This window comes from Cydia strobilella, chromosome 18, assembly GCF_947568885.1.
Source record: "Cydia strobilella chromosome 18, ilCydStro3.1, whole genome shotgun sequence".
Classification (NCBI taxonomy): Eukaryota; Metazoa; Arthropoda; class Insecta; order Lepidoptera; family Tortricidae; genus Cydia; species Cydia strobilella.
This window is the reverse complement of record NC_086058.1, coordinates 16,392,642-16,404,934: the sequence shown is the minus strand read 5'-3', so window position 1 is coordinate 16,404,934 and position 12,293 is coordinate 16,392,642. Positions and strand designations below refer to the sequence as shown.

The window sequence follows — 12,293 nt, the reverse complement described above, 5'->3', positions numbered from 1 at the left end:
CCTAACCTAACCTAACCAGGCGGATGAACTCGCCAAGAGAGCAGCTGCAGACTCCAAACGTAAGCGTGATTATGACCAGTGCCCGGTTTCATTCGTCAAGCGAAACATTCGTATGGCGACGCTTGACGAATGGAATCGGAGATACACGACAGGCGAGACAGCCTCAACAACAAAGTTGTTCTTCCCGGATGCGGTGGCGGCGTACAGGACGGTGCGCAAAATCGAATTCACGAATCCAATGACACAGCTAATGACAGGGCATGGTGGATTCTCCGAGTATTTACACAGATTTAAGTGCAAGGAGAACCCATCATGCATATGTGAACCCGGCAAACCGGAGAGCATTCCGCATTTAATAGCGGAGTGCCCTCAGTTTAGCACACAAAGGCACGATATAGAAAATAAGATTGAGGAAGGGATTGAGATAGAAAATATCAGTAAAATAATGCAAAACAAGAATATTAGAGATACGTTCTTAGAATATTGTGCAAAAATTGTAAGAATAGTAATAAATAGAAATAAGTAGATATAGGATAAACAGTGTATATTATAATAATAAACATGATGTTTATCTGGAGTAAACAAGTATAGCTCTAATGTAAAAGACAATGCAATATGTACAATAAACAAAAAACCACCTATGTAAAATCTACTCCCGACCCATAGTAATAAGGTTAATAAGCATAAAATAATAGAATAAGGAAACAAAAATGTGAATAGCGTAAACAGAAAAACTTACAAAGAGAGAAATGTAAAACCCGAACCACCTTGAATGGACAACAACTTGTATTCTTGATTATTTACAACCCCCAATGGAAAGACCACCAAGTACAACCCCTAAAACAATTAAAGGAAGAAATAAATATATAGTATAGAACAGGCAAACGTAGCTGGGAGTCCCACGCAGAAAAAGCAATGTGTTCAAGTAATTAATACTATTTGATGTTTACGCCATCTACTATGTATGTACAATAATTTAAAAGTCCTAATTTTGCATGTAAACCTATCAATCTTATGTGCTAATACTCATTACCGCGAACAGATGGCGTTACGGGTCCTAAAAATCATCAATTATAGTTGTTTACTTCAATAAAGAGTCTTGCACTACCTATCTGCATGAACGCTGCATTTTTAATTCTCCCACATCTCTCATCGACCGGTACAAAAGTGGTCCTTACCGAACGGATATAAGAACTATATTAGAGTGACATCGAAACTAACCTCAATTGCTGTTTACGTTTTTACGAATTTAAATGGATTTAAGAAGAAATTTAAGTGAAAAAACTGTATAATAAGTGATAAATAGACTTGATAAGTGTATACAAACGTTGGTGTGTGTATATCTTCATTATGGAGAACTATATAACGGAACAAGAAAACGTGTACGCGTTGTTGTCGAACACGATTGCAAATTACAAGAAATCACCGAAACAAAGATTAACTAGTGGTTATGTACAGTTACGGATGGAAATATTGACCGAATATTGGACTCAGTTTCACAGCAATCACATGGAAATGTTGAAATTGGTACCTAAACAAGATCGCGGAAAGTATGAATATTACACAAAAGATTATTTTATGGAAGTCGAAGAACAATACATCGAGCTACGGTCAGATATGATGGACTTGTTGTTGAAGTTAAATTCACGTATCGGAGAAAGTGCACCGAGTTCACATAACCCTCCAACTGCCACTAGTGTTAGTGATGAAGTCCGTCTGCCTAAAATTAATATTCCACAGTACTCAGGCAGTTATCACGAATGGACTTCGTTTCACGATATGTACACATCGTTAATACACAATAAAACCACACTCAACAAAGTGCAAAAAATGCATTATTTAAAAAGTTGTTTATCAGGTGAGGCGGAACAATTACTTAAGCATATACCTATAAGCGAGAGTAATTACGACATGGCATGGAATATTTTATTAAAAAGATTCAACAACAAACGAATTATTGTAAACACCATTTTGGCACGATTAGTAAATCAACGAAAATTAGCGACGGGAACATCGAAAGGGTTACGAGATTTGTTAGACACCACAAGTGAATGTATGAATAAATTGAAAAATCAAGATATACAAGTTGATACATGGGATACACTGGTAATTCATTTAATTGTAAATAAATTAGACGCCGAATCACACAAAGAATGGGAACTCGAGCTTGGGTCCCTAGAGATTAGTGAATTGCCAACTCTAAACATGTTGAACAAGTTCCTGGAAAAAAGATTTCGTGTTTTGGAAATGATACAAGCTCCATCGTCGAGTGCACCTGTAAATAAAAGAAGTTTTCATGTAAATAAAAGCGAACAGAAATGCATTTTTTGTAACCAAGACCACCTATTATACACTTGTAAGGAGTTTACGAAACTGGAAGTAGATAAGAGAGTGGAATATGTGCAAGGCTGGCGGCTTTGTTTTAATTGCCTGGTACCGGGGCATTCAGTCAAGTTCTGCAAACATCGATCTTCTTGCCGCCGATGTGGGAGAAAACACCACTCTCTGTTACACAGCACGTGGAGCCCGCAGTCTCAGACGCCTGCGCCGGCTCCGGAGACATCAGCGCCGCCTTTAGAGGATAAAGAAGATATCAAGGAAGAAAAAGAAGATAAAAATAAAAAGAATATTATATCTCACCTCACTACGGGGAGTCACGCGCGGCTGATGCCAACTGCATTAGTGCAAGTATACGCTGAGAACGGAGAAAAACACTTGATGAGAGCGCTGTTGGACCCATGCTCACAAGAATCTTTTGTAACTGAGGCCGCAGCACAAAGGCTTCGTTTACGACGTACCTCAGTAAGTGGGCATGTCACGGGAGTTGAGAAAATGAAGACTACCCTCAAGTATCTAACGGAAATAGAGTTCTCATCAAGAATCGAGCTTAAGATGAAGATGAAAGCAACTACGTACGTTGTACGTCACATCACCGACATTATGCCGGAGAATGAAGTGAAGATGGAAAACTGGAAACATGTCGAGAAGTTGTGCCTTGCAGATCCAACATGTCACACTCCAGGTCACATCGACTTGCTTTTAGGAGTCGAAGTTTGGAGCGAAGTTATTAAACCTGGAGTGATCAATGGCCCCTCAGGAACACCTATAGCTCAAGACAGTCACCTGGGGTGGATCATTTGCGGAAATGTGAGGACAGAGCACACTGCCACAAAAAACATCGTCAGCATGCATCTAAATGTTGATCTTAACAACATGCTGAAGAAGTTCTGGGAGTTAGAAACCATAGAAGAAGAAAACAATACACTAACCTCAGACGAAAAGAAGGCAGAAGACATTTATGAGAAGACACACCAAAGAAAAGAAGATGGTCGTTACGTGGTCAGGTTGCCATTTAGAGAAATACCACCTGTGCTACCACGTGACTCACGAGAGATAGCCGTGAAGAGATGGATGTCGCAAGAAAGAAGATTAGATAAGAATCCAAGCTTGAAACAAGATTACAACGACGTCTTACAAGAGTACCTAGATCTGCAACACATGAAGAAAGTAGATGATAAAGAACTAACCGAGAATTGCGTGTACCTACCACATCATGCTGTTATACGAGACGACAAACAAACTACACGAGTTAGAGTTGTTTTTCATGCTTCATGCGCTGGAACTAATGGGGTTACCTTAAACGATGCGTTACTTGTAGGCCCTACTCTGCAAGAAGATTTACGCGATATACTGCTGAGATGGAGAACCCACAAGATCGCATATGTCGCAGACATCATTAAAATGTATCGACAGATTGAAGTTAATGAAGCAGATACAAATTATCAAAGAATTGTTTGGAGAACCGATGTTAACAAACCGATAGAAGATTACAAACTACTTACCGTTACCTTCGGGACCTCTTGCGCTCCCTACTTGGCCATCAAAACCTTACGTCAAGTTGCGATAGATGATGGTCAAGAGTATCCTGAAGCACAGCGTATAATACTAGAGGATTTCTACATGGACGACGTCCTGTCGGGGCATGAAACAGAAGATCAAGCTAAAAGAAATCAAAAGGAAATCACAGAAATTCTCAAAAAGGGTGGGTTTGAACTTCAAAAGTGGAGTTCAAATAGTGAAACATTCATGCAAGAGATTGAACCTGTCAAACGATCACCAAAGGCCCAAAGAGAAGTAGATGGTAGAGACAGTATTAAGACTTTGGGTATAATTTGGAACACTAAAGAAGACAAATTACAAATAACGAATAATTTGAAAGACTTACCTAAACAACCAATCACGAAGAGGAATGTTTTAGCTGATATAGCTTCACTATTTGATCCGATGGGTTGGCTGGCGCCCGCGGTAGTCATCGCTAAAACATTCATGCAGAAATTATGGCAATTAGGGGTTGCTTGGGACGAAGAACTCGCAGATGACGCGAAGGAAGAGTGGCTGAAGTTTAGAAACGAGATTCCTGCATTGACAGAAGTAAAGATAAATCGCTGGATACATACCAATGCAGACAAAAGCTCGATTGAGGTTCATGGATTCGCTGACGCCTCGATGAGTGCTTACGCAGCAGTAGTATACGTCCGAGCCATCGACACAGACGGGCAAGTACAAGTATCTCTACTTACGGCTAAGACGAAAACAGCGCCTTTGAAGCAAATATCCATGCCAAGATTGGAGATGTGCGCTGCTGTTCTGCTGTGTAGACTCCTGAAACATGTAGTCAGCATATTAAAGGTTCAAAAACATCAAGTTTTTGCCTGGTCAGATTCACAAGTTGTATTGTCATGGATAAAAGGCGATCCAGGTCGATGGACTCCTTTTGTAAAAAATCGAGTCACTGAAATTAAGAAAATGAATGAGATAAATGGATGGTATTATGTCAATACTAAACACAATCCCGCAGACCCAGCCTCACGAGGAGTTTCGCCGAAAAAGCTCTTGACAAATACACTCTGGTGGGATGGACCGGCTTTTCTCAAAGAGCCAGCCATAGAACTGCCGGGAACCGAAGTACCTGAAACAGACTTGGAACGTAGAAAGGTTATTAAAACATTAGTTACTGCAACTAAAGAAAATGAAGAGGATTTAATACTTACCTTGATGGCTAAATACTCGTCGCTCGGAAAACTGGTGAGAATAGTCGCATACTGTCGTAGATGGATGCTGCACCTGAAAAGAAAGAGAGAAAATAAAGATCACTTACCAACTTACCTGACGACTGAAGAGAGAGATGAAGCACTTACCATTTGCTTAAGACGATCCCAGGAAATCGAATTTCAAGAAGAAATTGAAGATTTAAAGAGTAAGAGACAGCTGAAAAGAAAAAGTCGATTGTTGTCACTCGCCCCCTTTTTAGATCCAAAGGGTGTGTTGAGAGTAGGCGGCCGACTACGCCATGCAGATTTAGAAGCTCAACAGAAGCACCCCATTATGATCACGAAGGACAATGCTCTGTTACCTCTTCTTCTAGCAGAAGCACACAGCAGTACTCTTCATGGCGGTCCGCAGTTGATGGTGATGTATCTTCGATCCAAATACTGGCTAATCAACATGACTAATAAAATAAAGAAATATGTACGCAATTGCATCGTTTGTATCCGGCAGAGAGGAGAAACTGGCAGTCAGCTCATGGGAGATCTACCTGCCATAAGAGTAAAGCCCGCAAAGCCTTTTTTGATCAGTGGAGTAGATTTTGCTGGACCTATAAACGTGCGTATGAGCAAAGGCCGTGGGGCAAAGTCCAATAAGGCGTACATATCTCTCTTTGTCTGCATGGTGACCAGAGCTTTTCACATCGAACTCGTGAGTAGTTTAAGCACAGAGGCATTTCTAGCAGCTCTAAGACGTTTCGTAGCTAGACGAGGACGATGCGCAGAGATGTGGAGCGACCATGGCACAAATTTTATAGGAGCCAAGAAAGACTTGATAGCCATGTGGCGCCAAGGTCAAGCCAAAATCCCAGATGAGTTTGCAGCCCAGTTGGACAACATGAGAATAAAATGGAAGTATATTCCTCCTGCAGCTCCAAACTTTGGTGGTATATGGGAGGCCGGCGTAAAATCTATCAAATACCATATGAAAAGGGTCATAGGAAACTCAACCCTCACATTTGAGGAATTATCTACTCTACTCGCCCAGATTGAAGGTTGTCTGAATTCTCGGCCCTTGTACCCTCTCAATGATGATCCTGACTCCTTACAGCCGTTAACCCCAGGTCATTTTTTGACCACTGAACAGATTGTGAGTATCCCTGATGACGACTATACTGACTCTAAGATTCATCAGCTATCTAGATGGCAGTTAACTCAAAAGATGTTGCAAAATTTCTGGAGACAGTGGCAGAAGGAATTTTTAACCCGTCTTCAGCAACGTCCTAAGTGGAACCGCGTAACCAAAGATCTGGACATAGGCGATTTGGTACTGGTCAAAGACCAACGATTCCCGCCTGGAAGCTGGCCGATGGGTCGTATTATAGGAAAACATCCTGGCCCTGATGGCTTAACTCGGACTTATGAAATACGAACAGTGTCTGGTGTTATACAAAGATCTATAACTAAATTATGTGTTTTGCCTTGTGTAAAGGACTCCGTCCTTTCCGGGGGAGTATGTTCAAGTAATTAATACTATTTGATGTTTACGCCATCTACTATGTATGTACAATAATTTAAAAGTCCTAATTTTGCATGTAAACCTATCAATCTTATGTGCTAATACTCATTACCGCGAACAGATGGCGTTACGGGTCCTAAAAATCATCAATTATAGTTGTTTACTTCAATAAAGAGTCTTGCACTACCTATCTGCATGAACGCTGCATTTTTAATTCTCCCACATCTCTCATCGACCGGTACACAATGCAAGACGATGAATGAAAGAAAGATAGTATGAAGCATGAAAGTGCGAGAAGAATAAAAGCGAGAACTGGAATGAAAGATACACGCTAACATAGGCTCCGATCATGTTGGAGGATACAAAGAGAAAAAAAAAAAAAAAAAAAAAAAAAAAAAAAAAAACCTAACCTAACCTAACCTAACCTAACCTAACCTAACCTAACCTAACCTAACCTAACCTAACCTAACCTAACCTAACCTAACCTAACCTAACCTAACCAGTCACGTGCCACCCTGCGTCGTAGCAACATCTTTTCCGCCGAGCTCCGCAGTTAAAAATTCGTGGACGTGGCAATTCTTACCCGATCGGGACAAAATAAACGTCAGTGTGTGCGGAATAGTGCGGCCGATCTATTGGATTACAGTGAGTGTACGGCAGTGCTCAGTGAAAACCGCAAAGTGCAATAAACCACGTTTTTAGAGGTTAAACACCTTCAAACAGCCGTCTACAGCCTCACAGGACATCGGTATCGCTACTTGCGATACATCGCCGGAAGCGTCTCAACGAGCCCCACAATTTGACACCCCGCACGCCTCCGGGCGACGCACCGTTGGAGCACAAAAGCCAAAAAAACAAAAACCACGTGGCGGCGTGGTCGAAGATCCAGCGTCGTGCGGCTAATTTGGAGGACGCCATCAGAAGGAGTACACTTTGCCGACAAATACGGTATTTAGATCTTAATTTTTGGACACTTAGTTTCTGAGATATAGACTTTTCAAAATCCAAAATTCAAAGTGAAAAAACAAAAAACTTTCAGTCAGACCATATACTTTTCTTGGTGAAATCTGTTGCGCGCTAGTATAAAGAAGAGGACCACAGCATCTGGACAAATTTCCGACAGTTTTCCACCCGGAAAAACGAACTTTTTCAAAATTTTCTAAAATTGTAAATTTCAAAATAAATTTCTATAGAACTGTATTATTATATTATTGTGTATTGTAGGCATTGGTGTGCCCTTAATTTTGACGTTTTTTGTGTATTTTTATGTCAAGCGGTTCCAAAGTTATAGAATTTTAACCTATTTTTGGTCATATATTCAAAATTAATAATAAATAACTAAATTTCACATTAAAATCAGCTTTAGAACAGTCATATTACCCAGGGATACCGAAAACGCGAACCTTGTCCCACTTAAATTGAGCAGAAACCGAAAAACCGCCATTTTGTTTTTTACGGTATCAAAATTAAATTGTAAATTACTCGGTAACCGCTTGACATAGAAAAGTCGGATTTTCGCCTTAGACAGTGTATTTTGAGCAGGAACCGAACTTTACCGGTTTCAGGCGAAAATCTCGACAAGTAACTTTAAGGCTTGAGACCACTCTCAAACGATAGAGGAGGAAAAGCCAATTGCAGGAAAGGAAACCCGAAGTTTCTCCGGCAACCCACTCCCGAGATATCGACCCTCAAACATTGAGTTTGACAGTTCGGCGGCCATCTTGCCTTTTTTCAAACTATAATATCTCGACGACTGAGTGGCCTGGAGACTCGCGGTTTTTTCCCTGCAGGAAGGCATAGGATTGACTAGCACATCCGGCACTTTTCGGGAATTTTCAGGAAAATTTACAACTGAAAATTCCTGAAAATTTTCGAGAGTTGAAAGTGGTCCCAATCGATTGCGTAGGTTAAGTTTATGTAAGCCGTCGAAAACCCGGGCTTTCTGCGACGCCGGGAACCGGAGATATCAGCGACCAAAGTTCAACTTTGACAGCTCCCGCCGCCATTTTGGAAAATTTCAAACAGCGATATCTCCCGAACGAAGGGTCGCAGAGGATCGTGGTTTTCAGTGCGGATATTAGTGGGGTCGACAGCAGGTGAGGGAGAGGTTTTCAGGACCCTCCAGCTATTTTCAGGAAACTGAAAACTGAAAATTTTTCCCTCCCTGAAAGTGATTCCACTGGATAGAGCTCCTCGAGCCGAGAAAAACGAGCCCAGGCACGGATCTCTAGGACCGGCGGAAGCGGAGATACAAACAGATACCGAATCTGGAAACCGGTTTTAGTACCGAAACCAGAAACTTTGTACTGCTGTAGCTCCGAAACCAGTGGTAATAGTAGAGCCGTGTTTGGTATCGTTAAAAAGGGCTGAAGGAGGGCTATCTCGTGAGGCCCACAAATCGACTCTACATAGAGTCGAAATTTCTTCTGAGTTGGAAATTACAAATAAGTATACAGAAGGAGACAGAGACCCCCTCTAACCCAATTTGGGGAGATAAGAGTACGATAGAGTCTGCGACTCTACATAAAAGAAATTTTTTTTTGTAAAGTTATAGTATATAAGCTTTTTCTTCACCTCTTCTTTACCCCTTTCTAGTGTAAGCAATTGATAACCGTACTGGTACGGGATAAAATAACTGCTAGGACTATTATTATATTGTGTGTCTTTCCCTCCCTCCCTTCTTAAAGGACTTCGTGTCTTCTTCATCACGACAAGATGATGTCCGGCTTCAGAACACCCGCCAAGAACCCAGCCCCCAAAGCCTCCCCCCCAAAGCCGGAGAAATCCGGACCTTTACCATCAGTGAGGCGGAGCATTGGGGACTGGGAGCTTGGTAAGACGTTTCGGCTATCGCCAGAAAACACAAACCAGACGACCTCGATGACTTTGACGGACCCGAAGGCTCCGGGAGCCACGGGGGCCACAACAGCCTCGACAGCCCTGACAGTCTCGACAGCTCCGACGGTCCTGACGGCACCGACCGTCTTGACAGCCCCAACAGTCCCAATAGTCTCGACAGCGACACAAAAACCCCGGACAAAAGCTCAGGACGCGAAATCATCTAAGCCGCTGTTGTCACCAGCTAGAGACGACAAAAAGAAAAATTACACAAGTCGTGTTGAGGAAGCAAAAGCCAACAACAACAGGGCAAAGATGCGCCTCGCCGAATCGGGCAACATAAAAACCATCATAAAGGTAGAGGTGACACAGGCTATTGAGCGATTATATACCTTGGTGAAGGAAGCGGAAGCAGAGTTGGAAAGGGAGAGAGGAAAAGGAGAAAAGTCCGAAAAGAGCAGCGCGCTCCCCAGCGTGTCGGAGACAAGCCCAAGAGCTGATAGAGAGGAGCAAATGGTGGACAGGATGGAAAACCTGCTGAAGGAAAATGAAAGAAAGCAAGGTGAGTACGTAGAAAAATTGGAGGAACAGACTAAAATTATCCGAGACAACGCTCTAAAGATAGACGAGCTAAAGGCCGAGCTGAGGGCTGGCTTTGAGTCCCAAAAAACAGTGATAGAGGGGATGACCATAGCGGCAACAACATATGCCAGTGTGGCAGCGGGGAAACCTACGGAAGCTCCAAATGCCAGACCAACGGCAAGGAGCACCCTGCACTCCGTCGTGGTCACCTCCAAAAACGAAACCGAAACAGGTGAGGAAGTCCTGAACAAAATAAGGAAAGCAACTGATGCCAAGGAGGGATGGATTAGGGTGGAAAGGGTAAGGAAGGCAAAGGATAGAAAGGTACTCATGGGATTCGGAACTAAAGGGGAGAGGGATAAATTCCGAGAGAGGATGGAGAGCCAGGGAGTCGACCTCACCGTAGAGGAAGTGAAGAACAAGGACCCGCTTTTGGTCCTTAGGAGCGTCCTCTCGGTCAATACGGATGAGGACGTTCTAAAAGCTCTTAGGAACCAGAATCGGGATGTTTTCCATGACCTCGGCGAAGAGGAAGACCGAGTGGCAATCAAATACCGGAAAAGGGCCAGAAACCCTCACACGGGACATATAGTGATCAGCGTCTCACCCATCATCTATCAGAGAGCATTAAAAAGGGGAAATGTCCACATAGATCTCCAAAGAATTAAAGTGGAGGACCAGTCCCCGCTGGTGCAGTGCACTCGCTGCTTGGGATTTGGTCACGGCAAACGCTTTTGCACAGAACTAGCCGATCTATGTGGCCATTGTGGAGGACCCCACCTAAAAACTGAGTGTGAAGAGTGGTACGCTAAAGTACCGCCCCGATGCCACAACTGCACAAAGGCGAACTTGGGAAACGCAGAGCACAACGCATTCGACCTTGTATGCCCTCTACGACAGAAATGGGACAACATAGTTCGGTCAACGGTGGCCTACCATTGCTGAGGGCTCCATAAAGGCACAAACGCCCTACCGGGTAGCGCAGGCAAACCTCCAGAGGAAGAAACTAGCCACGAATGAGTTACTTGTAGAAGCGGAAAGGCGAAAAATCGCCCTTGCGCTTTTGCAGGAACCCTATGTGGGGGCTGGCAAAGAAATGAGGAACCACAGAGGAGTGAGAATCTACCAGAGCGACGGTGCTGAAGAGGGTGTTGTAAAGGCGGCAATAGCCGTATTTGATGATGATCTTAATGTTGAACAACACCCAAAACTCACCACAAATAACATCGTGGTGGTGGGGATTAGCACCGTTGCTTGGAGGATTACACTCGTGTCCATTTATTTCGAGCCAGATCAGCCCATTGAACCCTACCTGGAACACCTATCCAAAATAAGAAAAGAAATAGACTCGAATATGTGGATCATAGGAGGTGACGCCAACGCCAAAAGTGTATGGTGGGGTAGCCCACAGACGGATTATAGGGGTGAAGACCTGATGGGAACCCTCAACGAGCTCAACCTTAACGTGCTAAATACTGGAAACATCCCGACCTTCGATACCGTGAGGGGAGACAGGCGCTTCAGCAGCTTCGTTGACATAACAGCTTGCTCAACAGAGATGCTGGACCTGGTTGACGACTGGAAGATCGACGAGGGTCTCACGAGTTCGGACCACAATGGGATTCTCTTTAAAATTCAGCTCAAAAAATCAGCAGGTATCAAAATACAAAGAACCACAAGGTTATACAACACCAAAAAAGCAAATTGGGCCGATTTTCATGAGAAACTCGGACAATTATTGCAAGAAAACCAATTAATTAAATCATATATAGAAACAATAGATACAAAAGAAAAAATTGAAGAAACAGTAAATAAATTAACACAAATAATAATAGAAACATGTAAAACAACCATACCACAAAAGAAAAATAAAGAGAACCCCAAACTACCATGGTGGTCGCCAGAACTCGAAGAGATGAAACGATCAGTCACCACCAGGAAGCGCAGAATCCGCTGTGCAGCCCCAGTAAGACGAGATAGGGTCGTGAAAGAGTACCTTGAAGCAAAGGAACACTATGAAAGTCAAGCAGCAAAAGCTCAAGTTGAGAGTTGGAAAGACTTTTGCAAGAAGCAGGATAAGGAAGGGCTCTGGGAAGGTATATATAGGGTTATAGGCAGAGTCACAAAGAGAGTGGAGGACGTACTTCTGGAGAAGAATGGCGAAACCCTGAGTGCAAAAGAGTCGGTGAAGTTGCTGGCGGAGACCTTTTATCCAGAGGACTCTGCTAGTAGCGATGACGACCACCACAGACAAATCCGCATGAAGGCAGCCGCAGTGAATGATGGCGAGCAAAATGGAACTTGCGAGC

The 12,293-nt window shown here is 43.0% G+C and overlaps 1 protein-coding gene across 1 annotated transcript; it reads left to right on the top strand.

The window, feature by feature from the left end:
- The first annotated feature begins 112 nt into the window (after positions 1–112).
- On the top strand, positions 113–7,467 carry LOC134749694 (uncharacterized). The gene is made up of 3 exons (XM_063684713.1): positions 113–387; positions 2,517–6,195; positions 7,267–7,467. Exons 1-3 carry the CDS (start codon positions 113–115, stop codon positions 7,465–7,467), a joined length of 4,155 nt encoding a protein of 1,384 aa, XP_063540783.1.
- Positions 7,468–12,293: the final 4,826 nt, after the last annotated feature.